Raw genomic sequence first — 26,949 nt, 5'->3', positions numbered from 1 at the left:
TTTTTACTCTTTAAATAAGAAATTTAATCACATCGTTAATATCGATATTAAACGCATGTTTACGTCATCGCGCGCGAATACTTACAGGTGGAACTCCGATTTCATCAGGATTCAAGAAAACACCCACCCCCAAACAAAACTTTAATCAGTACAGAACCACCCCCACTTCCCCGAGTATGATCATGCAGAATCGCCCACACCTGCGCCGTCTATTCAGCCGAAACCACCCCCGCGGCAAGGTTACTAAAATTAAGCATTCACCCACATGCGGAGTGAGTAAAAATGGTACAGAAACAAATCACCCCCTCTTGGGGGTGATTTGACTCTTCTCGAAACAAAAAACGGTGGGTGTTTTCTTTCCATAACTGAGCAAAGCAAGCGGGGGTGTTTTTTACCTCCCGTTTTCCAACGCCCGCGGGGGCGTTTCCTGTCGGTTACCACCTGGGTACTGTTTCTACATGTTGATATCATTTACTTTACAGTTAGGTGAGGTTGCGGATGTTGTTCTTTCCCGTTTGCAGAAAGGAAAACCGCCACAAAAAAATATATAAGGGTAAAAAAATGTTTGTTTCCCTTCAAAAAATTTCAAACAGTTCCCCACTTTTAACAACTATTGCACACAACCGCTTTCGCCATAACTTTCAACAAACGCACGTTCTCAACATGCAAAAACGCCAAAACACCATGGAATTGGCTCCGAAGCGCATCAAAAAAGCCAAACGTACCGTCCAAAGGGCTGAACCGGGCTCTTTGGATGTGATCAATAACGAAGTGAATTGCAATGAAGACCATATCGACATCTCAGTTGCGTTGGACTTGGACAATATATTCAATATCGATCCTATGAATTTGAGCATCGGGCCATTGGATTCTCCTTCGACTCAAAACACTCCGACGATCATGCCCGATCTCGTTGGCTTGCAGATGGATGTCAATCAAAATGAAAACGTCATGATTGACAACCAAACCGATGTCAATAACGATCATCCCCAGGAACGTCTGGACGATGTGCCTGACCGAATCCTTCCGGGCACTCCGAGTGTCAACCCGCCCGATATCCCTGAATTGCAGATGAAATTCAATGAAAACGAAGAGATCCAGATTGACAACAACCAAATCGCCGCCAACAATGATGACCCCCAGGAACGTCACAAATCTATCGATGGCAGCACCGCGCTTGTTTCTCATGAAGATCTGGCTTCTTCGCAGAAGGCAGGATCGACTCATGATATGTTCCAGTGTCAATGCAAACCGTGCACTATCCGTGTTTCGTTTTGGGAATTTGGCCATGCTTTGATAGCACACATAAACCCGAAATCAACAGAGGACAAAAAGAAAAAGGGTCAATGGGTAACCCCTGCCGCCGAGTTCTTCGAACGGTTTTATGGGCATCTCATTCGATTGAACGACACCAAAGGCTTCGTATGATGGAATCCTGCGACGCGCACAAACACCCACTTCGACAAAACAGCCTTCACCGCGTACGTTGGTCAAGTATTATTCGATTGTTTTAATACCACCGACAAGAATCAAAGCGAAGGCGCAAAGCATGAAATTGGTAAAGGAGCCAAGAAGGTTGTCGACATCATATTCGGACGATTGCGATGGAGGGAGGCTGAGGACGCCAAGCCTCCTGTGGACAACAGCCATCTGATCGCTTTCAGAAACGGCCTTGTTTACGACCGAAAAGTCGGTGAATATCGGGAGCGCACCGATGAAGACGGCGATATTGAAGCGTTTGACTATGATCTTGTTGAGTGGGATCCCGAGAAGTATCCCAAACAGCGGTACTTGTGGGATGCCTTTTGCAAAATGTGGCCTGACTCCTCCGATCGTTTCTTCGGGCTCACCAATCTCAGTACCATCCTGGGAAGCAGACGCGGTCTTCGTGAACTGCTTATACTTTACGGTCCAAGTTCCAATGGCAAAAGTTTGGTTGGAAGATTGATGAAACTTATGACATGTTATCGGTTTCTGGGAGCGACCGCCAGCAGCCTACAAAGCAAACCGGGGAACGGAAATAAGCCGTCTGACATTCACTGGAAAATGGGGCAAAAATCAACACTTATCACTTGGTTTTCTGAAGGGGATGAGAAGGATTTGTATTCCGGTTCGGCAGTCAAAATGGCTGTCGGAGGAGATTCTGCGTACCTTAGGAGGGCTTATGGCAAGAATGAAGAACTTACGATAACGGGATTGGTTGTTCTCGCTACAAATCATCTTCCATATTTCGATTGTGGACTCTACGACAACGATCACAGAGATATTACGGACAAGTTGGTTGTAATACCTTGCAAATCGAAGTTCGTCAGCGCTCATGAACATGAAGATCCGAGTCAACATGTATATTATAAGGACGGTGAACTCGACCGGCTCATCAACAACGAAGACCGGGACTTAGCGAGTGCCATGATGGCACTCATGGTTTCTTTGCATCACGATCATCTTCAAACGGAAGAATATCCATTACTGAGCAAGCCCGCGTCAGTGATTTCAGCGACTGCAGATTTAGTCACAAGAGTGCATCCGTATCGAACTTTTGTAAAAGAAATGTGCGTTATTGAAGAAGGCGCCAAAATGCGACAATGCATGGCTATGGCGTGCCTCCAAAATTGGACAAAACAGCATCCAGTATGGCGCAAATGCTCACCGCGGACCCAGGATTTCAAGGCTTTCCTGCTTCACGCGTACCCTGCCGTCTCCTTTGGTACGAACCGACGAATCGACGGGGTCCAAACAACCGGGTTTTACGGGATCCGGTTGAAGGAAGAGGAGGGGGACAAACATGGAGGACGTGATAAGTTCCTACTGAGCGATATTGACATCCTATCAAAAGCCATTGAAGAGTAGTTTGTGGAAATATGCGTTACAATTGTAAATAAGTAAATAGTTCCTTGTACATATCAATTTGAATGAATTTCAAAGAAACAATGCGTCCTTGGTATCCAAAGCGCTCTCCTTCAGGCAAAATTAATTACCCGGAAGGAACTCGAAAATGCAAGACCGCTGAATGCCAATCAGAACCTATTCCCTACATCAAAAATCGGCCATACTGCTACGATTGTTGGGTCAAGTCAAAGGAACCTAAAGGTTTCAAGATAGAATTCGATTCGGATTGATCCCGATCATCTGATTTCGTACTCAAAGGCTCTTTCAGTGTCCTTTTGATGGTGATGTGTCTCCGCGTCCTGCATGATTCTACATTACCCAAAATTCGCGCAACAGTGGATGCGGCAATATCTAGTTTTCTAGCAAGATCACGGACGCTCCGGCCTGTGACAGTCTTGATTTCTCCATCCTCAAAGAGTGATGCAATATAGTTGTAAGGAATGTACATCTTTGTAGCAATAACGATGCTTCTTTATTGGTACATATATGTTTATTTTTGTTACTTGCGTTTAAATGCCATTTAAACTTCTAAGTGTATTCTTAGTAAAGCACCATGTCTTCCAAATTTGCTGCTCACGTTGAATCCAAACCTATCAGAGACATCTATCATTTCAAGGAATCTTACTTCGGAGGTGTTCCCGAGTTCAATTGGACACTCGAAGAAGACGAAAAGAAACATATGGAACACAAGTGGCTTACCGAAAACTTTACAAAATTGGGCGCCAATGACAAGATCAAATTGTTTGTCGATTTCGATATGAGATTTGAGGAAGAATCCGATCTGCCCTCTGAAGAAGTCGAGACTGAAATCCGTGAAGGTGTTGATAAAGTATTTACCTCCTTGTATTTAAATGAGGATATTACTTTTCATTCTGCGTTCCGTACAATGGGATACGCTCCTAAGCACACCAAGGACAAAAATGGTAAATACGTCGAAACCGGTGGTGGATATAAAGTCTCTTATTGCCTACGGGCAGACGGTATGTATACGACCTGGAATGAAATGAAGAAGAAACTCAAGAAATTCATCCCAGATTTGTCCGACTTCCCGGATGTTGTTCGAGACTACAATTTCAAGGATGGATTTTTTGATCTTTCTGTCTATGACAACAATCGGTCCATGGTGATGGTGGACAAAGTCAAAAATCGTTGGGATAACCGACTTCTCATCAAAAGCGAACCAGATGCACCAATCTCTTCATATATCATTCAATATGTAGAGGCGGACTGGACCCCGGTTGAATGGACAATTCAATCTGATAATAGAAAGCGTCCTGCCAATGATGAATTTGTCCTGGTTCCGGACTCGGACCTTGAAGACCAACCGCAACCAAAGAAGAAAAAGGCAAAATATCCTATTGACAACGATGCTAATACGGAGGTAATCAGCACTATTTACGATTCAGTTACCAAACTCTGTGGAAAAACGGAATATTTGGAAAGAGATTTTGGGGCCGTACAAAACTATGAGGATGCGATTGTGGTATTTTTGAGAACCACATACTGCATGTTGCACCATGCAGAACATGATGTCTCCGTTCCCAAAATATTTTTCATAGTGGATCGAAAGAAATTCACGTTCAAATGTCAGCACTGTGAACGCTCAAAAACCTATGTTCATAAAAGCAAAAAGATCTTGGACTTGTTCCCGCCGCCCATTACTGAACCCGCAAAAACGAGTGAAGAAAAGGATACTGTTGTAACTTGTGAAGATTTGGAAGGTCTAACAGGTTGGGAGAAGTTTGATTTCCGCCAAATTTTGAATATTAGCCACAAGAATCCCGCCGAATGGTTCATTGAAGAGCAAGGTGAGACTTTATTGAAACATTCAAGCGGCTTGATGTTTGTTCTAGGCAAAGATAATATCTGGCGAAAGTATGAGGGCGGGGTCCGAAATAGCGACTTGAATCTTCAGATTGCAGACACGTTGATTCGCAGTTTTGAGAAACTACTAGATGATTTTGACTCACAAAGAAGTGATCACGGTAAGTATCTGAAACTGCGATGATTTTGCGAAAAGTTTCGAATGCTGATCGAGGAGACTACGTACTCCATCAATGTAGCACAGAACGTGGAACGGCTCTGTATCGCGAACGACACCTGCATCGAACTTTTTCTTTCAAAGCCTCACCTATTTGCTTTTAACGATAAAGTGTACGACCTGATTGAAGGAGAGGCAAGATCCATCAAATGGGATGATTACATACTATTCACATGTGGTTACAACTATCCGACGACACAAAGCCCTGAGATGCGTGAGAAGATTGAAAACTTTTACCAATCTATATTCCGAACTGAAGAATTGATGACTTACCGACTTTGCAATGTTGCGAGGTGTCTCTACGGAGAACTAGTTGAGGAAATCTTCACGATCCTCAAGGGGCCGGGTCGGAACGGAAAGGGTGTGGAAGGGACTCTCCTTGCTGTTACGTTTGAAAATTACTTCAATACCTTGGACAAGAAAAACTTTACCCGGGAGCAGCAAGATGTTGACAAAGCAAACTCGCAACTATACAATTGCTTCGGAAAGAGGTATTTGATGACGAGCAAAACAAATAAGAATGATCGATTTTTATCCGAAATGTTCAAGAAAGTGTCTGGGAATGATAAGATAACAGTGAGAACACTTAACGGTAAACCCATCAGTTTTCCGATCACTGGGCAAACCAATGTTCAGACAAATGAAGACCCGGTCTTTGATAAAATAGACCTCGCATTGTGCAATCGGGTGCGAATGCAAGAGTTTCCATACAGTTTCACTCTCAATGGCTCTGAACCGATCGAGGAAGAGGGAGATGGAATTCAGGAGGAACAACTTCAAAAAGAAGGTAATATGAAGTTGAAAGGATACTTCAAAACAAATGCATGTCGGGACGAGTTCATTTTGCTTCTCATTGGCATATTCCGCAAACGTTTTGTGAAGGAAGATAAAACCCTCAATATGAGCATTGAAGTCCCTGCAGAGGTACGAGCCTTCACCCAAAAGAACCTAGCGAACAGTTTGGCAGCAGCGAAATGGTTGAAGTTTCCACTACGATATCACAGGAAGCGATGATGACCGGGTGACCAGATCTGATTTATACAAGGAGTATTCCGTTACGGTTCTCGATCAATCGAGGCGCGTCGGAAAGCAGCAATTTTTCAAAGAACTAACAACCATTCAAATCAAGGAACGAAAAATAAGAGGGAACATATGGTTCCTTGGACTGAAAAAGGCGACCAGAGAAGGAGAGATGTATATAGAATAAGCGGGGGGGATTTTGAGAAGTGGGGCAAAGTGAAAATGCCCCCCTAGAGGAATGTAGAGAAGTGGAAAGAAAAGAGAGAGTGAGGACGGGATAATAGATGTAGGGGGGCATTTTGGCAGTTTCAAAACCTATGAGAGAATATATAAAAAGTATTTTGAGAAGAATAATGAGGAAAGAAGTGTGATTTGTGTGGGAGAGGGTGGGTTTGAAAATTGCCTTTTTGCCCCCCTACATGAAATATGGTATGGGCGAATAGATAGGAAGGGTAGTTTGGCTAGACGCATGTAGGGGGGCATTTTGTTTTGCCCCCCTTTTTCAAAAATGCCCCCGCAGACGGGAAAAAGATACAGGGGGGGCATTTTGGCAGTTTCTAAACCTATGAGAGGATATATGAAAAGTTTTGAAAAGAAGAATGAGAAAAGGATGTCTCTTTTTGGTGGTGAGAGTTGGTTCGGAAATTGCCTTTTTGCCCCCCTACATGGAACAGGGAATGGGGAAGTAGTAGAAAGGTTGGTTGGACTCGATGCATGTAGGGGGGAATTTTGACTTTGCCCCCTTTCCCAAATTGCGCAAGGATGGTTAATGGCTGAAAGGCTTGTGCGGTTAATGCATAACACCGAAGGTGTAGGGTACATTGTTAATACATTACACCATACACCCGCCAGTACGGTTAATGCATTACACTTTCAGCAGCCGTTACGGTTAATGCATTACACTTTCAGCAGCTGTTACGGTTAATGCACAGTGTTGCGTGGAGTCAGTACGGTTATTGCACAGTGCAATTGTATAGTGGATCAGTGCATCAATGGTTTATGCTATGCACTGATCCAACGCCTTTGCCTCAAACACACATATCACACAGTGCGTCAACACTATAAAATGAACAAGTGCGTCAACGCTTTAAAATGAACAAGAGCTCTCCCTTTCTTCACATATCCCTCGTAGTTCACCTCTCATTTATTCGGCGCCCTCCTCAGGATCTGAGGGAGGTGTCGGGGATATCTTGTCTTCACTTGTATTTCATATTATATCTCTTTACTTCTACTTGATCCGAGACCCGGACTGGCCACCCGAGCTCTTGGTGATACATTTATATAAGGCGTTAAGCCTCACTGAAGCCACGCAAGCCCCACTGGCAGCCCATATATAAAGCTGTCAGTCAAGCGGCCGTTGCGAAGAGCTTCTTACTTTTTTCTTCACTACAATACACTGCTCTCAGCCCTCTCGGAAGGGCCCAAAATTGTCTACGTTTCCTCTGACGTCACACTTACGACAGTTATTAAGCAACCCAAACCCGACGTGCGATCTGTGACTGTTCAGAAACCGATTCTTACGATCCCCGGTATCACGAACCCAACTGTTAGCAACCAGCTGAACTTCGTACAAGGACAAGTATTGCAGACTGAGAGCAAACTTGACCGTGCAGTTTGAGAGATGACCGAACGAATGGCACAGTTGCAGACTAGCCAGAACCGAATCCTGCAGAGTTTGACTCCTGCGACCCAACTTCCGCCTGCGAACGATTCGCAAGGCAGTAGCTCAACGAACACCGGCAATGCGAATGTTCGACCTTTGCGATGCGTTTATTGCGATCAAGAAGGACATCAGCGCAGATTTTGTCGAGACTTTTCCGAGGTTCAGAACCGAGGAGAACTAGTTATCAACAGCCAAGGACGAATTGCGTACCCTGACAATACTACGATTGGAGTACCTGGACAAGAAATTCCGTTGAATATTGGACGAGGAGGAATCAAGAAAGTTTTTGAAGACACCAAAGCTGCCGTACTTTGCAACCGCAATCCTTCCGCCAATCAGAGATCCTACAGTCATTTGATCAATTCGTTTATGCTGCGAAACGACGACAAGAAAAAGACCCGTGAAGTATCCAAACGCTCATCGGAAATCAGAGAATATCTTGAGGAACACGACGAAGATTTGACCTATATAATTCGGAACATTACAAACTGGGACGATCCCATTCATTTCAATACGACTATTGCCCAAGCCCGCGATCCGAAACGACCTGCTATTGCCGATCCAACTGACAGAAACCGACCCCAAAGTGGGCAAGCACCCGCTGCCAGAACTGGAACCGATACGGAAGATGCAAATGACACCGTCCAAAAGAGAAAATTACCTACCAAGCCGACCAAGAAAGATTTGCTGGTAGAGATATTCTGAAACCAGGAGAGAAGAAGAAACGCCGTCCTATTGGAGACCAACCAATTGATGATTGACCAATTACGCCGATGGAGACTGATACTGAGACCGATACTGATGAAGAACAACCCAAGCAAAGACAGCCGAAATTCAAGTTTTATCCCGATATTGCAGACCAAGGCAACCATCCCATCGACGCAATCAAACGCCGACTCTACAAGAACATCAATATTGGCATTACCTTCCCGGAATTGATGACTCTCAGTCCCGAATTTCGCAAATCCGTTGCATCTGACTTACGACAACACCTTGTACCAATCGATCAGTACGAAGAACGAATCAAGAAAATAAGTGATCGAGAAAAACAGAAGAAAGCCTGAGACAAACGAATTGCCGAAATGTCGTTCAACGTGAACGCAGTTCAACACTCGGCACAGCCTCAGCAAGCCCGCACATACCTCAAAAACATATACAACACTCAGTCTGAAGAAATGGATGAGGGGGAAGTGATGATGTTTCGACAAATTGCGACGGAACATTACAAGACCCCGACTTTAAGTGGAATTAGTCCAGACGCCAACGTCAAAATCAATCAGTATTCGAATTCGATGGTTGCACTACTAGATTCCGGAGCCGAAGTGAATCTGATGTCGCTGCGTTTTTTTGAAGCCCAAACATCCCGATCGAAACGACCATTCCTGCGAACACGACATTGAAGAATATGGATGGAAGACCCAGTGGAATTAATGGTGTCGTTTACGACGTCAAGATTTCTATTGGATCCATCAGTTGCTCGACCGCCTGTTACGTCAGTTCCGAGTCCCTCAGTCACGATTTGATTTTGGGAAGACCTTATCGCGGCATTACCCGATTAGAAGAAAAGAATTGCGATGATGGAAGTGTATGGCGTCGTATATTCGACCCCGAATCTGCCAGAAAGCGCTCAATTCCTCGCCGCACCAGCTAAATATGGAATTCAACCTCTGGATACGTACCTAAAAACTTCAAAACGATGGGTTCATCCTGATTACCTTGAAGATATCGACATGCTCTACGGACACAAACTGCAAAGACCCCTACAAATGCGACCGTATATGATCCAGTACTACGAGACAGAAACGGACAGCGAAGAATACAATTCGACAAAAGGAAACGTCACCGAAGAACCGACCGATGCAATTACGACCAACAACAGTCAATTATGGACAGTCAATTATGGACCGACAACAGTCAATTATGGACGACATGCCAATGCTATCTGAAGAATCTGATACCGAAGAAAGGCTTGTTTCAGATTCCGACAGTGATTACAGCATCGATTATGAAGACCTGTTTCAGCCTGATCGACGACGAACTTACCCCGAATACGACTCCAACTCCGATTTCGAAGGAGAACTGTACTCCGTGCAAGTGCGAACGAAATTCAAGCCCGTTGCAAAGAAGATCAAGCCTGTAGCACAATCCTTGCCCAGAGGCATTTGACCAGAAGCTTTACCCAGATCTGCGACTATCGAGACACCCGCTAGAAGTACCGTACGCCAAAACCGATTCGATGGACAAGAACACTTGCTCACTTTCGGAGAAGATTTGACTACCGAAGAACGAGCAGCGTTCTTATGACTATTGCGCAAATACAACATGGCTCTTGCTTTCGACGACAGCGAAAGAGGAACATTGAAGCCACACATCGAAGAACCAGTCAAAATTCATACGATTCCGCATACGCCCTGGATGGTTAAACCACATCGATTACCCTCGCAAATGACAAAACTCGCGACAGACCTACTCCGAACGAAACGAGACGCAGGACTGTTGGAACCTTCATTTGGACCCTACCGCAACCCCTGGTTCTTAGTTCCCAAGCACAACAGAACGCATCGATTCGTACAAGACGTACAGATGCTCAACAGCGTGACAATACGAGATGCTGGATGCGTGCCGATCGCAGAAGTTTTTGCTGAAGAATTTGCTGGACGTTCGATGTTGTCTATGGCGGACATGTATTCCGGATATGATCAAGTACCCCTACACCCCAAATCAAGAGACCTTACAGCCATGCTTACGCCGTTTGGATTATACCGACTTACCCGACTCCCTCAAGGAGGAACCAATTCAGTAGCTCAATTTCAACGAGTAGTCGACAAAGTTTTCGAATCCCTCAAGCCCGACATCGTCAGCGTATATGTCGATGACACCGGCATCAAAGGACCAAAGTACCGAGACGAGACACACGTGAAACCCAACATTCGCAAATTCGTACAAGACCACATGGACGACTGCGAGAAAGTATTTATTCTTACGATCGATTCAGGACTCACATTTTCCGGCAAGACATCAAGCTGGGGAATGTCGAAAGCAAGTTTCGCAGGCATAGTCTGCAGTTACGACGGAAGAGCACCCGAACAATCGAAAATCCGAAAAATCACCAGCTGGCCCGCTTGCCAGAACCTGACCGAAGTACGAGCATTCCTCGGACTTATTCTATTCTACCGCGCCTGGATCAAAGACTTTGCTAAGAAAGCCAACTCCTTGTACAAGTTGTACAGGAAAAACGCTCGATTCGAATGGACGACCAAGCAACAGACCTGTATGGACACGTTGAAACAAGAATTCGTCGCTGCCAAGATATTAGCTGCGCCGAACTACGAAGAAGACGCCCCCCCGTTTATTATTACGACCGACGCTAAACCCATTTCGTGGGGAGCGATACTCTCCCAAGTTGATCCCGAGGGAAGAGAAAGACCGATACGATTCGAAAGTGGATTGTTTACCGAACAGCAACGAAATACCTACCCGATAGTCAAACTCAAATTACTTGGAGCCTACAAAGGAGTTTGCAAGTTACGAACTTACGTTTGGGGCAGACGTTTCAAGCTCCGAATTGACGCCAAACCCTTGATTCAACTACTACGAAAACCCGAATTCCCCGACAGTACCATCACGTGATGGGTAGCACAGTTAATGCTATTCGACTTTGAAATCAAACATATCAAAGGAGAAAAGAACCCCGCGGACAGACTTTTGCGAAAACCCCGAGCAGACGATGACACCGACACCGAAAACGAAGACTCCGACGATTTGGGAATGCACGTATTACGAGCCAATTCAGCCACAACCGAATGGAAGAATGACTTGAATGAAATTTGCCAATACTTGACCGATATGATCGTACCTGCGCGATACAAGTACCCCAGCCAACAAAGAAAATTCTGAAATTGATGTACCCGATACGCTCTACAAGACGATCATCTTTTCTTACGAAACGGAAGATTGAAACCACCCCTGCAAATCATCGAGAATGAACAAGATCAAGAAGAAATTATCCGATTCATGCACGAAAGCAAGGAAGGAGGAGGACATCGAGGCATCCTTGCGACATTTCGAAAAATACGACAACGATATTACTGGCTATTACTTCAACAACCTATGACAACCGAGACACTTCTACGACACCGCATCGAACAATTCCAATACAGAGACAAAGATCTGAAACTAGCGACAGAGCGACTAATCGCAAGCCGAAGAGCTAACAAGAAATATTGGGAAAAACGACACCGAATTAGAAATCCACCTTTCGAACCCGGCGATATAGTTCTCCTGCATAACACGAAACTATTGACTCAGCAAACCGGCAAGACACACAACAAATGGTTTGGACCGTACAGAATTACCAAATCCAACGACAACGGCTCGTATTATATTGAAGAATTAGACCAGACACCGATACGCAAACCTGTAGCTGGAGACCGAATGAAGATATTTCGAACTCGAACCCAGACACAACCGATAGTCGATGACAATACCGAAGATGAAGAAGAAACAGATGAAGAAGACAACGTTACGGACGAGAATTGATGAGGACATCAATATCCGACAAAAGGAAAGATGTAGTAGTGCGCTTCAAACTGCGCATGAAATCGATAACATTCCTGACACTACGACGATTACCAAATACAACTACCTTTACCGAAACCTTGCTTCACAATGACGTTTTGTCCTCGGATACGACTCACATGCGAAAAATGTAGGCGTAGGAGAGGATCTCACACATGAAAGCGCCCCCGACCCGACTCTGAACCAACCAGAAGGTCCCACGACGCCCGAAACGCCGAAGAAATCAACTGCGAAACGAGAAAACCAATTTCCGGTGGCCGTATATGCCGAACGTTGCAGAAAACCCCAAGAAAAGATTAGCGATACGACTGTATCAGTGCCAAAATTGCGAATGGAAAAAGGAAAAACTACGTAGACCGCCGCAGGAAAAGAGAAAAAGACCCCGACGTAGCTAAATCCTCTAGAGACGACTAGTAGAGAATTTGGACTTCGACAAAATCCCATAGCCTAGAAAAATCCGTATAAAAAGCCGCCTGTTTTCCCCAGACCTTTGTACGATACGCAAAACCCCGATCAACAACAGAGCTTTCTACTTCTCTACTCCCGACGACTTCTTTCACTTTCAGATAGACTTCAAGGTGCGCTCATAGACCCGGAGAGCATAGACAAGACGACCCCGAGTGTCGCGACTTGTACTTTGCTGACGTCGCCGAGGACTTGATAGTTCAGGAATCTCGTAAGAAGAACTGAGAGTGAGATTGGATAACCCCGTTGTTTTGTTTTGTAGTCAAACCCGCAGATATTTCCGATTTCGTATTTCGTACCCGTACCCGGAATTCCCAACAATGTATTAGAAGAAGGACTCCTTTCAAGCACCTGGATATTAAGGTGGCAAGACGACGCTCTCGCTTGAGATCTCTTCTTGTGCTATTGAGAGACCGGCAGCTTATTTTTCCCGACACCCGACCGTACCCCTCGATTCGACAGACCCTCGCTTCTGCCGGCCACCACCACACCGTCCTTTGGTCACGTCAAGCACGATGGACCCGGTGTCGACGGGCTGCAAACCGGCCCTGCTGACCACGAGTACTACCACCAGCCCACCTCGCAAGTCATCAATGTTGCACCGACACCCACTGGCAGGATGATACCAGAGGGTTATTACTACGACCCGTACACCTACGCACATCTGACGGAGATGATGGCATCGGTCGCTGCCGTCGCTTCCATCCCACATCCTCACCCTCACGCCCACCCACAACCGCACCACTACCAGCAGCCAATGTACTATGAGGTTGACCCGTCCCACGATCCGAACATGAGCATGCCGTGCCCAATCCCACCGCACATGGCGGGCATACCGCACGGACAGTATCCAACCGAAGTGTACGAGGCGTACTACCGACAACAACCATACCACCCGCAGCCATCATTGACTCGACAGCCATCATTGGAGGAACTGTATTACTCCGCAGCAGACGATGAAAGCGATAGCAATAGAGGTCATTAGCCTATTAGATCTAGAGTAATTCATTCGTAGGTGCAATAGTGATCCATTGGAATATTGCTCCTGTGTATCATAGAGAGCGCGTATTGAGCCGAACACAATCAACGATTTTGGGACTGCTTGTCGTACATGCATCAAATAGAGCGCCCCGATGTCGGAGGTTGCGAGTAGGAATACGAGCGGCGGTGATAACTCGGCGGATGCGGAGGGGAAGCTGAGTGTTTGGAGGGTTGCGAGTGGGGGTTGGCGGAGGAGTGTAATGGGAGGGAGAGGGTCATTACGTACGCCACCCACGCGCTGCCGAGCGAGCCACGCGCGATTCCCATTTCTCATCTCATCCAATCCAATCCAATCGGCCCCCCAAGCCAGGGAGTCTAACTTGCTTGGACAGTTGCGCGTGCCAAGCCTCCCTCCCTCGCTCCCTCGTTCGCTTCCCTTCCAACTTTCCCACGCGCTCACATAAAGCCCACCCCATCAACTCCCCAACTCACAATCCACTCTGCCTACACTGTGCACAAACCATAATTCACACCCTCGCTCGCTCATCCCGCGAAAACCCTTCATCCGCCTTCCATCCTCAGCCCGCCCGCCCGCGCAAAAATGAACACAATAAACAACCACGTCCCGGCCGTCTCCAAAGTCGGTCGCGCGACCATCCACTCGCCCATGCCAGATAACCTCACCGCCGATATCGTTAAAGCCACATCCATACTCGAGCATTTCATAAAGGGGACGAACCAGATGGATGCCGCGATGATTCCGTCCAAGGTTATTGCTAATGCTAAGGGGTAGGTTGATGAGGAGGGGCGAGGGTGGGGATGGAAGATGGGGAGGTGGAGGAAGAGGGAGGGAGGGAGGGATCGCGTGCCATGCGAGCGATAGCGAGGCCCAGAATCCGTATTCGATCTTCTTCTTCGCGAGCGATAGCGAGCGTGGGTGTTCCTTTTTTTTTTTCGGAATGTCTGAGGTGGAAGTATTCCGTCCCTTTCGAGACTCGCAGGCAGTGTTCTTTTTGGTTGTTTTTTTTCAAAGACACCGTGGCGATAATCTTTAGCCGCCGACACTAACAAGAGTGGTTTTTCTTGATCCCCCAACAGAATAGCAGTAATAACAATCCTAAAAGCCGGTTTCCTCTGGTCAGGGCGGGCCGGGTCCGGGATCGTCGTCGCCAAATTACCCGACGGCCGCTGGTCAGCACCCTCCGCGATCGCAGCGGGCGGGGCCGGTTTCGGCGCGCAAATCGGGGCACAGTTGACGGATTGCGTCTTCATCTTGAATAATGAGGCGGCGGTTAAGGCGTTCAGTCACGGCGGGAATTTGACGTTTGGAGGGAATATGAGTGTTGCGGCGGGTCCGAAAGGGAGGTCGGCTGAGGCTGCTGGATGTAAGGGTCGCGTGTTTCATGCTTTCGACGATAATCATCATAACTAACCCCACCACATCCACCCACATCTCTTAGCGGTGGTAAACCTCGCTCCAATCTTCTCCTACTCCAAATCCAAAGGCCTCTTCGCCGGCGTCTCCCTCGAAGGCTCGGTCATCGTCACCCGCTCCGACGCCAACCGCGCGTGCTACGGCCGCAAAGTCAGCCCCAAAGAGATCCTCTCGGGCGAAGTCGCCCGCCCCGTCGAGGCCGAGGGGCTGTACCGGGTCTTGGACTACAAATTCGGGAACATGGGCTCAGGCGTGGTGGTCAATCAGCCGTACACGGACCGCATGAACGCGAAACGAGCGGCCAGTGCACCCGTGTTGAAGAAGGGTGGGGTGGGGAATAAAGTGGGCGCGAGCGTGGGGAGTTTGAAACGGCCGCCGGGTCCGCCTACCACCGCCCTATCCCCAGCAGCGGCTGCGGGATCCATCTCGACACCGGGCCTCTCCCCCTCCGGCAGCATCTCCAAACGCCCGCCACCGCCACCCCCCAAACCCGCGGGTACCGCCGGTGCGAAAACAGCAACGGCGCTGTTTGATTTCCTGGGCGAGCGACCGACGGATCTGAGTTTCAGGAAGGGGGATCGGATTGAGATCGTGAAGAGCGGCGGGGAGGGGGATTGGTGGGTGGGGAGGCTAGGGGGGCGGGAGGGGGATTTTCCTGGTAAGTTTCGTAACTGTTATTGTAATTGGAGTATGGAGTATGGGTATTGACGGGGATTTCTCGATTTTTTAATTTCCGTTTTGCAGGAAACTATGTCCAACAATAAACATCCGCCCGCAAAATTTTGGGACCCCCACGATCTCTTTCCTCTCCACGCATATCCCCTTTCGCTTCACTCATTCTACCGCATATGCCTTTCCGTTCACCGCCGTCATGTTTTGTAAACCCTCGTTCATAAGAAACGAAGACAGTATTTTAAACACCATGAGAGTTGATTCTGAACGGGAGGCTGGACGTCTCGCAGATGAGAAGGATACGGGGGGGGTGGGGAGGAGACGCGCAGGCCCGATGAAACGAATGAAAGGGTTGGTGCGGAAATGGGAGGTTTACAGCTCCTGCGGGCAACAGGGACTTGCCTCGAAAGCTCCTATTTGTAGGTGGGGGCCTACTTGTTTGGAAGGGGAATATGGACGGCGGGTGCAGAGATGGAGCATAGCCCGTCGGTTGCACCGTGCATCTTTCCCACGTCGGCTTTCATATTTTTTATATGTTCTCTCTGCTCACTGCGATGAAGACAATGCTGTCTGGCGTCCTCCAATCGCTGAAGAGTGGAGAGACGCTTCCGTTGGTCATATATCGCGCGGTCGACGTTGTGTTTAGACGCAGGAGCACACACTTTCATCCCGAGTATGCTCTGATCTCCCGTCTTCCCAAGAGAGGATTTGCAAGCTGTATACTGGATATCGGTCGAGAGATTTACATTATAACATTGTTTTGCGTACAGAATTACAGCTCACAAGGGTGTGTGTGAAAATACAACGATGAGGGTCACAGCTTGCCAAAATGGTTGTGCTTCATCAAAAAAAAAACCGCAAGGCGAGCTACGCAAGCAGAGACAGGGGTTCACAGCAGGATGACCCGTCCACAATCAATTGATGAAGTGGTCCAACCACCGCCTCCCCAACCGTTTCGCACTCGCCGAAGCGGCGTGCAAAGGTCTCGCTACACTCGCAATACTCCTGACCCACCGCAGGTCATCTGCCTCCGTCGCGCCAGGCACCTCGACCTCAAAATCGACCTCCTTCAGTACCTCCTCCAACCACCGCAGCCTGTGCATCTTCTTCACATACTTTGGTCGAAACCTCTTGAACAAGACGGTGGTGGTATCCCCCGCGGCGTACTTGCCCACAAACTCCATCAGCTTGCCGATTCCCGCCGGCAAGCTCGTTCCAAGGACGGTCAGGTTGGTGTTCCGGCCGAGTGTGAGGTGGGTTGTGGGGGGCAGGACGAAATCCATGACGCGGGTGCCGTCGTAGAACATGGAGAACTGGAGGGAGAAGGGTTGTGGGGCGTAGGAGACGACGGTGGGATTGTCGAAGGAGGCGTGGATGTTGATTTTGTAGACGGAGAGGGATTCCATGGTGACGTTGTATGTTACGGAGGCGTTTAGCTTGGATGTGTCGGGGGTGGACACGTTGTCTGTAGGAGAGTAGATAAGAGGAATATTAGCAAGCAGTGGATGGAACAGCGAGCGAGCACACTCGAAACCATACTTTTGTCGAACACAATCGCATTCTGCATGGGAACAATCCACGATCCCAACCCATGCAAAGTCATCATCGGGCTAGCCTGCATAACAAACATCTGCACCGGCGCAACATCGGCGCTCTTATTCAACGCCGCCCGTATCAACTCGCGCAAAACGGGAACATTCAAATGATCCACCGAGCTCACAAACTCGATAGGCACCTCCGGACTGCCCTTTGCCACTTCCAACCCGGGGAACTGCATTGAGCCAACTATGTGGCTCTCGTGGGACTCCTGCGTGTTGTCCACCTTCAGCAACGAGAACAGCGTCGGTTGCATGGTCACGTCGACAGGCGGGATTTCGTCGTTGTGCGCTACGGCGTTCATCGAGAGAACAACGCCATCCGGGTTGAGGGAGACGATATGCACCCCGCGAACATCAGCATCGTTGCCCGCCAATGCGTCACGGAGCTTATGCGGGATGTAGATAAAATACACACATAGAAATGCGACGGAGGTCGCAAAGGTTAGGACGAGAAGGCCCAGGCACAGCCATTGTTTCCAGCTGTTCTTGGTGGCCTTTATGAGGAGGTCGGAGTGGTCTGGGTATGTTCCGTTGGCGGCCTGTTGTTGTGTCTCCCCTCTTAGGAGAGGAGTGTCTTCTGTTTGGAGGTGCTGGTCGTCGTCGTCGTCGACTTGGACTGCTGCCGAAGGGTCGGCTGGTTGCACGGTGGTAGCCATGATCCTGACTGCTTTGTCGCTGTGAGTAGATAGTACTATACTACTCTTATCTCTTTCCAGTCATGAATATGAGGTACGTTGTCGGTTGGATTGTCAGTTGGCTGTGTGTCGTTCTTCGGTGGTTGGTTTGTGGAGGAAAGAGAGGAAAGGCGAGTGCGGAGACGCCAGCCCACACCCTGGCCCACACCACACCTCCCGGCTTCAAATTCAGGTTCATCCAGTCTCCAGCCCCGACAAGTTACAACCCTTCAGCAGCTGTCTATACGAAATCATACCCCCATATACGTCCCACGGAGCCTCCGCTTGCTTCATATCGGCTGCTGCCAACCACCCTCGTCCTTCATCCCACTCACATATCCACACCACTCTCACTGCCATCCCTCACGATGCCCTCCCCCTTCGACCTCGACGACTACGCCGAAGAAACGCTCCGCTCGCCAGACAAACTTTCCACGCTATGTCTGCACCGTATCTCCCGGAGCTCTCATGGTACGCCCATCTACCCTTATAACTCCTTTGAATGTATGTATGAAGGCACTGCATGGTGCTGATACGTATATCGGGTGTAGCCCTGAAGTCGCTAGGTCGCGTACCGTACCATCTGGTCAAGGAGGTGTTGGAGAAATGCAATGCGAGCCAGTTGGAGATGTTTGAGGAGAATAGTTTGGTATGTCATCTTCCTGTGTATGGCGTCCTATTATCGTTTCGTTTGTGACGTCTCATACGACCCTTCCCTCCTAGAACATCCTACCAGATTCATGTGGTGCGTCTCATCTACCGGCCAGCCTACTCGCCTAAAAGTCAGTATTGACACCCTTGATTCGCGCTTTCGCAGAGCTTTGGAAAGGACATGTTTTGTCGGATTTTGCGGATTTGAGGGAGGATTATAAAGCCGGAGTTTTGGGGGAGCCTGAGAATTGGCGGGATTTGTATATGGTGAGGGCTTGAGACCTGCTAGAGGGTGCGATGGTGGTGATGGAGTTGGGTGTGCGATTCTCAGATATGTGGATTTCCAGGATAAACGAGCAGAGAACGACGACAAAGTCCGCCGCATGCGAGCCAAACTGCGACGAGCGCGTGACGAGGCTGCTGCTTTGAAGGACGCAAAGAAGATCAAGATTGTTGATCCGTTCATCTTGCCGGGCCGTGGGACTGGGAACCCTTTCCTGCCGAAGAATAAACGGGCGGAAAGCAGTATTCTCAGCAAAGCGCGCAAGGATGCTAAGAAAGTGTAAGTAGGCGCTCCGTCCCTGTCTTGTCATCTCCCCATCCAACCCTCTGCTCACACTCCGACACCCCTGACATCCCCAGATCCCGCCACTTCGACGTAATCGCCTCCGCCGCCCCATCAGCGACCTCGCGAGGCCCGCATCCAGGCCGTGCAGCGACATCCGGCCTCCCATCGTCATCACTGAAACGACCCGCCCCGTCATCTTCGTCGAATGCGAGCGGGAATGTGGCTCAGCTGCCTCCTGCAAAGAGACCAAAGAATGGAGGGTTCACAAGCAAGGCTATGTCTTCTCTTGTGAGTTGTTATCTCCTGGGGGGATTGATTCCGGGGGACAGTGTGAACTGATGCATTCTGGCTAGGCTCGTAAGCTGCGCTGAGTTCAGCCTTCGCGATTTTTTTATTTTTGGACCGCCCCACTTTTCATTTTTTGGATACTTTATCGGACCGACTCGTCTCGCGAGATGACACGGCGTCTTGACATACTCGATTCACAGCATATTTGGTAGCGCATATTCATGAGAAAGGGCCGGTGTTTGTGTGTCTTGGGACTTTTCTCAACGCGGACACTTCTCGACTCACTCCCGACTTGCTCCCAAGAACCACAACACCTTTCATTTTAGGCATTGTTCTGGCACTCGCATAGTAAATGTAGTCGGGGAATAGAAAAAGAATAACATAGGAAATCGCTCGGGGCACCCCCCAAAACTCTTCGGGGCACCCCCTTTAGTGCTTTTAACAGGGACGTCCCTGCGTCAACCCAGCGTGCACTGTTGGCCTTCGAGCATGAGGAAAGAGCTCTTGCCAAGGCCAGTGGCCTGCGGAAGTGCTCCTCATGCAAACAGTAATGACAGGATGTCAAACACAATGGTTCAACCTGCGCTTTGATGATTGGTGGACTCTGTATATATATAGTACTCTGCTCTGTGCTTAGTTTTGTTGGATTCTCCTTCTTCCGATGGTCCTTTCATGTGTGTATTAGCCATTTAACCCTGGGGGAAAGGCAAAAGGATAATCTTCAAAGTGAGAGGTGAACGTGAAAATGACAGCATTGCTGTCAAAACGACGCCAAAGAGGGTGGCTAGAACAATTATGGTTGGGGGTGCCCGGATCCATTCCCATAACATAAATCATATAAGGGCCCCCATCCTCTCCTGCACTACGCCCCTAACCCTTGCACCATCAAACATCATCCGGCAGGTACGGTCTAACCAACCTCGTAAAAGAACTATTCCTCGTCCTAATCCCCTTCACCGACAGATTCCAAAGATACTTCTTCCCCGTATTATAAACATGACTAGCATATTGGTAATCATTGTAGAAATTCCACTCGTCCTCCAAGTGCACAAACGCCTGATGATTGGGCCAATACCCGGGCCAAAAAAAACTCGTCGGGGGTAACACGCAGATCTCACCCTCTGGTGCAGTCAACGACATATTGTACGGCAACACCACGGAGTGGTCGGACCAGGCCGCGTCGTTGAAGGTGGTGTACGCGGCGTACCAACGGTGCAGGAAGGCGGAGGAGGGCGAGGCGAGAATGACGGCGTTGCAGAGGCCGATATAAGGGGCGGTGTGGCCTTCGAGGCCCATGACGAGGGGGTGGTGGAGGAGGGGGTCGAGGGGTTTTGTGACGATTACGTCTAACGCGGAGAAGAGGGAGTGGACGTACAAGTGTCAGTCGATGTGTGTCCGCCTTCCCATTATGTGACAACAACCTGGCATGCCAAAAACAAACGTACCCATATCCAAATAGATCCCCCCCCACTTCATCAATGCCCTCAACCGCACCACGTCAGCCTTATGCGCCCCCTTCTCGACCACATTCCCAAACACAGCCCCGAAATCATCCGTATACACCAGATCCGTGATCATCCCCCTCGCACGCTCCCACCACTCGTTGTCGGTGGAGGGTAGCGCGCGGTGGTGGTAGAAGATGCGGATGGGGCGGATGTTTACGTGTGCGGCGCGGATGACGAGGTATTCGAGGAGCCCGAATGAGGCGTCGGTGTCGTGGAGGCGGACAAAGTGCACGAATTTGGGGATGAGGGGTGGTGGGGTGGTTGAGGGGTTTTGTTGGTGGTCGCCATCGTGAGATGAGGCCGGTGGGAAGGAACATGTATCGGGGTAATCAGCGGGATTGATCCGCTCCATCTTCGTGCGTTTATACGGGCCCCATTTTCCCGTACGTTCATACGGCCCAAACTCGGGCGTGGATGATGACGAGTGCTCGGACGATGAGGGTGAGAATGGGGCTGTGGAATCGGTGTGCTGCTGCTGAGAAGAGGGCCAGAAGGATTGGCAGGTTGTGCCTAGGCAGTGTGCGTTGCGCCAGCTTGAGTAGACATTGGCGGTGATGATGAGGACGCCAATTAGGGCGAGGAATGTGAGGCGGGTGGAGGAGGTGCCTGGCATTCTAGGTGGTGGGTCGGTAATCAGCGAAATCTGTCGCCCATTGCATGCAAGCTTCGTGCCTTACCCACCTTGAGGCGCCCATCCTGGGAACAAAGGTTTACGATGTACAGTGATACGCTCCGTAGTCCTCAAACACTTTTGTACGAAGGAAGGTAAGGACCGTACAGTTTCAAGAGAAAAGAAAAGGCAGCATGCAAGTCGGCAAGACTGAGCGGAGACGTAAACCACATCTTCAATCGATCTTTGCCCTCGACTCTGGGACGCATGCGGCTGGCGATACATTGCGACATGGTTTGGCTGACCTGAGCCTTATCATCTACGTATCAAGACACCCAGCCAGACTGAACGCTCTTTGGAGATCTGTGAGAAAAACGGGGATGTGGGCGGAGGGAAGGATTGACGGGAACGCGTGTTCTTCTCGGCTTATGTGAGCGGAATTTGGAACAATCGAAAGGACCCCAGCGTGCGACGGAAGGGGGATGCAGCTCCCGGCCGAGCATGTGCTGATGATGCAAGGTGAATCAAGTCCCATCTCCTGCCATGCCAAGAACAGGTCGCAGAGACTTTTCTCCCTTGCGTTCAAAGTGCCACGCGAGGAAGGAAGGACTACACGAATTTTCCTAAGGCCCCTGCTGTGAATCCAGGTCCTGCCGTCGGGAATCCGTGTATCGTCGTGAGAGTTGGCTAGCCGGTCGCTAGTAACCGGTGTAGTATTGTGGAATAAGCGAGAATGGGTGCGACATCTCACCTCAGCGAAATCAGGCCGCCAGATACCATACCATACCATACCATGTGCTTCGCCAACCCCCACAAGCCGGCAGCACGGAATGTCACGGGAAGCAGCACACCAACGTCAGTCAGGCAGCTTAGCGACGGTATCAACTATGATTTTGTAACTACTTAATTGTTACTACCCAGATTAGACACTGTGGATGACATTTACATCCCTTGAACGTATTTCCCTTCGGCCGGCTACTACTTCCGATATCTACCCAATAGCCCCGCCAAACTTCGGAGACGAACTTGTTGCATTCTTCGCGCTACTAGGACTACTTTTACTCCCCATCATCTGCAATGCCACCTCCGTCGAATTCGTTGACCTTCCAAACCCGCCCTTCTTGGCCCACATCACATCCAACACCACGATATTCACCACACATAGGCACATCACAATCACAAACACGCACAACCACGCCCGAAAATTCCGCCGAAGTCGCTCATATTCCTCCCCGTTTGTTTGTGAGGGCAGGCTGTCGGCACCATAGCGGCCCAGCCCATCTGCAGCGGGGTTGGGGTTACCAGCGAGGGGGTTTAGCGTGCTGTAGTTGTGGTGGTGGTGGATGGTAGTGGAAGAGGGGGCTGGTTGCTGGGTTGTTTCGGGATGTGAGCGGGAGAAGAAGGAGTCTGTGCCTGTGGACCGCCGCTTAGGGCCTAGCACTCTAAGCATGAGTCGTGGGACCCATAGTAGATTTGACATGTTGATGTCGTAGGTATTTGAGAGGGAAATCAAGGATGGAAGAGGCGTCTATGGGCGTCGATGGGCGGATTGGAGGATGCAATATTGTGCTTTGTTCGATGTTGGTTTGGGTGTTGCTTCTACGTAGCGCTTCTACATAGTGGTGGAGAATGATGCTGCTTATATGTCCCCAAGAAAAAGGTTCTGAGGACTGTACTCGAGGAGGGTATTCGTAGTTTTCTGAGCTGAGACGCCGGCGCCGCACGGAACTCATCGCTTATGCACTTTTTACAAGCCTTCATCGCATGTGCGTTGGTTTGGGCGACAAGAAAGGGTGACCGATTACTATTTTGCGGGGTAAAATGGGGCACATGGGGGAAAAGGTGGAAGAGGCAACAATGTCAGTTTTGGCCGCTTTGTCAGTGATGGAAATTTGACAGCTTCCTTTTCGTGAGGTGAGGCGCTGTTTTGGTGGCCGCCAACGCCCTGCCGCCAACGCACAACTCCATCCATGCGCACAACTCCATGCGCACAACTCGGACCACCCAGTGGCACCCACAGCCAACCGTCACCTTTGCATCAGTTCTGTGAGTTGCCAGTTTCATGTTCCATCCACTTCCAAAAGGGGAGGCTCGCTCCGGGGATCCAATATGACTTCAACTTCATCAACTGTTCACATGTGCTGTACAGTACTCACCGCGCAGCCATATGTACAGTACGCTCCTCCGAAAACGACTCGGTCAGAAGTTCGACGTGGATTAGAATAAAAGCCACGGGGGGACTGTTGCAGCCGCAGGTGTCGTCGTGGGAATTCTCACTCTCTCATACACAACACATCACGACCCAAGATGCTCGGAACAAACAACAACGCCCAAGAGAAAATCAAGCAGCAGCAGACCAACGAGGGAGGTGTCGCAGCGACCCTGTCCTCTTGGGTTGGCGGCTTGTTCGGCGGCGGCGGCGATGAGAACGACAAGAAGTCGAACAACGATGATGACCTTCCCAACGCTATGGGCCGCTTGGACGTGAACGCCCCTGTTCCTTCGAACCCGTACGCTAGCCGCCCTAACGAGAGTTACTCCACCAACAAGAGATACGAGGACCAGGCCGTCTCCTACGAGGGTCAGCAGCAATATGGTAACAAATACGGCCAACACTCTCAGCAACACGTCTCTGCCCCATCGGCCATCCCTGCCTCCCTTTTCAAAGCCCCTCTCGAGTTCGTTGGCCCACTTCTCCGCTTCCACGACATCGACCAGGAACGACGGCAGTGGTCCGGCTCAGTCCTCATCGTGTGCCGCAAACGCCCCGAGGAAACTCCAGTCCTCATGTATGGTGACGGCAAGTCTGACCCTAGAAAGGCGCCGATGAGAGAGTTGTTCACTATCAACGGCAACGTGTTCTACCGCTTTGATCTCGTCGTGCCACTGGGCTCGGGAGGCGACAAGGCCGTGACGTATATCATCAACAGCGGCTCGCCGTACGTTTTCTATGTGCCTGCTGCGGGTGCGAACGCCCGTGCCATGGGAATGTCATGCAATGGTTTCTCCTCGGATGTCACCAACCCCGAAGAAGCGGGTGGTATCGCTCCCCTCTGGAAGGATGTTTTGCGTCGTCACAAGGAACAGCCATTCCACGTGATGCTTGGTGGAGGTGATCAACTCTACATGGATCCCATCTTCACCAGCAACGATGAGATTCTCGCATGGTTAAAGATTGAAGGGCGAGAAGCAAAGAAGACGGCCCCTTTCCACCCGGCAATCCAGCACAGTGTTGAGAACTTTTACTTCAACCAGTACATGAAGTGCTTCTCGGAGGACCACATGAAGGAGGCCTTTGCTACTATCCCTTACATCTTCCAGGTCAGTCAGTGAGAGCCCATCTTTATTGCGCGTGGTATAGCGAAGCGTAGCCTAGAACCTTTATTGACGTGGTCTTTCCTTCAGTGGGATGACCATGACATCTTCGACGGCTGGGGCAGTTACAACGACTGGCTCGCGGAGTGCCCCACCTTTCAAGGAATCTACACCACCGCACGACACTACTACCTCCTCTTCCAGCAGCACACCACCGACGCCAACCGCCGCAACGACGAGCCCCACGTCTTTGGAGTCAATGGGAGCTACAGCTTCGTCAAGCAGCTCGGTCCTAGTCTGGCTGTGTTGGGCGTCGACACGCGTAGCGAGCGCACGTTGAACACTATCGCGTCGCAGAAGTCGTGGGACCAGGCATTTGCGGCGTTGCAGAAGGTTGCTACACCGAGGCTGAAGCATCTTATCGTTATGGCTGCCATTCCGGTGGTCTGGCCCCGGCTGAGCACTGCAGATGTGAGTTTTCCACATGAGTATTTTTCCATCTTTCTTCCGCCTACTCACCCCGCTCAACGTTACCCGCATCTAGACCGCTGTTGAAGGCCTGGGCAACTTCCTAGCCTTCGCAAGTGACAAGATCAACGTCTTTGGCGAGTTTGCCTCGCCCGGTTCCGCCATCGCTGGTATCGGCGAGGCTGTCGGAAAGACCGGTCTTTACAAAAGCATCATGGGCGTGGTACGTACCCTCAGGCCTCGTGCGTGCTTAATCAGCACATACTGAAACCGACCGCGCAATCAGTTTGGCGAGCCGGAACTAGCCGACGACCTCTGCGACCACTGGACAAACGACAACCACGCCGAAGAGCGCAAACAAATGGTGCTCAGGCTGCAACAATACGCCCGCGAACACAGCGTCCGCGTCACGTTCCTCTCGGGAGACGTGCACTGCTGCGGTATCGGGTGGTTCAGGAGCAAACAGCAGGCTGCGGATCCCTCCACTGATCCTAATGTCATGTGGCAGATCATTTCTAGCGCCATCGGTAGGTTTATCCAACTTTCTCCTGAGACGCCAGACACGTTCCAATGCCTCTTTCCAATTTCCATCCCTTTCCCCACAGTCAACATCCCACCCCCACCCGTCGTCATCAAAATGCTCCACAACAACGCCGGCCCCTACGACCTCACCGACACCGTCGTCGACGAGATGATCCCCATTTTTGCCGAGGATGTCAACGGCACTCCGCTCGGCGACAGCCAGAACAAGATCCTCCCCCGACGGAACTACTCCACTTTCTATGTTGATCAGCGTGAGGATCTGCAGTTTGCCCTGCATGTCGAGCGCGAGGATAGGACCGCGGATGCGAAGGAGTATCCGGTCAAGGTTGTTGCCTTGAGGTCCAGGGGGTATTAAGAGCGGACTGTGGTAGACCGCTTTTGGGAGGGAGATTTCATTTTTTTTTGTTTTGTGAGACGGCGTAGCATTGTAGGTTTTAGGGTTTAGGCAGACAATTTGTCCTTGTAGGTAGATACCATCATATATACTCATCGAATATACTCATTTTGCTCTGTGTTGTGTTATTTCGAGTGAGGGGATGGCCGAGGAGGATTTGGTTTTCGGAGGGGACGAGAAGGGGAGGCGCCTGACAGTTTTTTCCTGACAGGATGCCCTCCGCGCCAAACCGTGTGAGATCACACCCATTCCCCACAACGGGGATTGCCCTTCCGCGATCTGGAGCAATTGTCAATCAGGAAACCATAGACAACCAGGCCTTCAGAAACGGAAAACTGTAGGAGACAGTGGCGCCATGCCATCCACACCCGTCCGAAAAAGTACAGCCAAACCCGAAGCAGAAGCGACCGCGGCACCTGCGTCCACCCCCAACCCCGCTCGCCCCAAACGCAAACGCAACCCCAAATCGCCCAGCCGGACCACCCGCCTCACTCGCCGCCGCTTCTGCGACCGCTGCCGCGCCAACACCACCACCAGCACCCCCAACACCATCTGCACCGGCACCCTCCCCTGCACGCGCTGCACCTCCCT

General features: G+C 49.9%; 8 protein-coding genes across 8 annotated transcripts; 5 read left to right on the top strand and 3 right to left on the bottom strand.

Moving 5' to 3' along the window:
- Positions 1 to 663: 663 nt before the first annotated feature.
- On the top strand, positions 664 to 2,850 carry EV422DRAFT_504027 (uncharacterized protein; the record flags this gene model as incomplete). Its single annotated transcript, XM_053068400.1, has 2 exons — positions 664 to 1,422; positions 1,528 to 2,850. The coding sequence occupies 2 exons, from the start codon at positions 664 to 666 to the stop codon at positions 2,848 to 2,850; spliced, it is 2,082 nt and encodes a 693-aa protein (XP_052929018.1).
- Positions 2,851 to 3,442: 592 nt separating this feature from the next.
- On the top strand, positions 3,443 to 6,137 carry EV422DRAFT_504026 (uncharacterized protein; the record flags this gene model as incomplete). The annotated part of the gene is made up of 4 exons (XM_053068399.1): positions 3,443 to 4,697; positions 4,743 to 4,874; positions 4,953 to 5,854; positions 5,976 to 6,137. The coding sequence occupies 4 exons, from the start codon at positions 3,443 to 3,445 to the stop codon at positions 6,135 to 6,137; spliced, it is 2,451 nt and encodes an 816-aa protein (XP_052929017.1).
- A 7,900-nt stretch (positions 6,138 to 14,037) lies between these two features.
- EV422DRAFT_554064 (uncharacterized protein) lies at positions 14,038 to 15,738 on the top strand (the record flags this gene model as incomplete). The annotated part of the gene is made up of 3 exons (XM_053071885.1): positions 14,038 to 14,426; positions 14,736 to 15,022; positions 15,098 to 15,738. Coding segments are annotated over exons 1-3 (1,116 nt in total), but the record flags the coding sequence as incomplete, so codon positions are not given.
- A 786-nt stretch (positions 15,739 to 16,524) lies between these two features.
- Positions 16,525 to 18,241, bottom strand: EV422DRAFT_254758 (uncharacterized protein). Its single transcript, XM_053065756.1, has 2 exons — positions 17,284 to 18,241; positions 16,525 to 17,209 (listed from the first exon to the last, which is right to left on the bottom strand). Exons 1-2 carry the CDS (start codon positions 17,996 to 17,998, stop codon positions 16,659 to 16,661), a joined length of 1,266 nt encoding a protein of 421 aa, XP_052929015.1. The 5' UTR covers positions 17,999 to 18,241; the 3' UTR covers positions 16,525 to 16,658.
- Positions 17,647 to 20,081, top strand: EV422DRAFT_518345 (RNA polymerase II transcription factor SIII subunit A-domain-containing protein). The gene is made up of 7 exons (XM_053069522.1): positions 17,647 to 18,487; positions 18,568 to 18,665; positions 18,740 to 18,761; positions 18,834 to 18,934; positions 19,015 to 19,229; positions 19,310 to 19,523; positions 19,589 to 20,081. The coding sequence occupies exons 1-7, from the start codon at positions 18,061 to 18,063 to the stop codon at positions 19,604 to 19,606; spliced, it is 1,095 nt and encodes a 364-aa protein (XP_052929014.1). The 5' UTR covers positions 17,647 to 18,060; the 3' UTR covers positions 19,607 to 20,081.
- A 327-nt stretch (positions 20,082 to 20,408) lies between these two features.
- EV422DRAFT_492441 (uncharacterized protein) lies at positions 20,409 to 21,380 on the bottom strand (the record flags this gene model as incomplete). The annotated part of the gene is made up of 2 exons (XM_053067600.1): positions 20,409 to 20,869; positions 20,969 to 21,380. The coding sequence occupies 2 exons, from the start codon at positions 21,378 to 21,380 to the stop codon at positions 20,409 to 20,411; spliced, it is 873 nt and encodes a 290-aa protein (XP_052929013.1).
- A 1,249-nt stretch (positions 21,381 to 22,629) lies between these two features.
- On the bottom strand, positions 22,630 to 23,118 carry EV422DRAFT_504021 (uncharacterized protein; the record flags this gene model as incomplete). The annotated part of the gene is made up of 1 exon (XM_053068398.1): positions 22,630 to 23,118. The coding sequence occupies one exon, from the start codon at positions 23,116 to 23,118 to the stop codon at positions 22,630 to 22,632; it is 489 nt and encodes a 162-aa protein (XP_052929012.1).
- A 989-nt stretch (positions 23,119 to 24,107) lies between these two features.
- Positions 24,108 to 26,319, top strand: EV422DRAFT_492747 (uncharacterized protein; the record flags this gene model as incomplete). Its single annotated transcript, XM_053067622.1, has 5 exons — positions 24,108 to 24,959; positions 25,044 to 25,424; positions 25,498 to 25,605; positions 25,717 to 25,948; positions 26,027 to 26,319. The coding sequence occupies 5 exons, from the start codon at positions 24,108 to 24,110 to the stop codon at positions 26,317 to 26,319; spliced, it is 1,866 nt and encodes a 621-aa protein (XP_052929011.1).
- Between the last annotated feature and the right edge of the window lie 630 nt (positions 26,320 to 26,949).

The sequence above is a fragment of the Fimicolochytrium jonesii genome (genome assembly GCF_025526975.1).
Source record: "Fimicolochytrium jonesii strain JEL569 chromosome Unknown EV422scaffold_3, whole genome shotgun sequence".
In the NCBI taxonomy this organism is placed as follows: domain Eukaryota; kingdom Fungi; phylum Chytridiomycota; class Chytridiomycetes; order Spizellomycetales; family Powellomycetaceae; genus Fimicolochytrium; species Fimicolochytrium jonesii.
The sequence above is the reverse complement of the archived record's forward strand: the minus strand, read 5'-3'. Positions and strand labels throughout refer to the sequence as shown.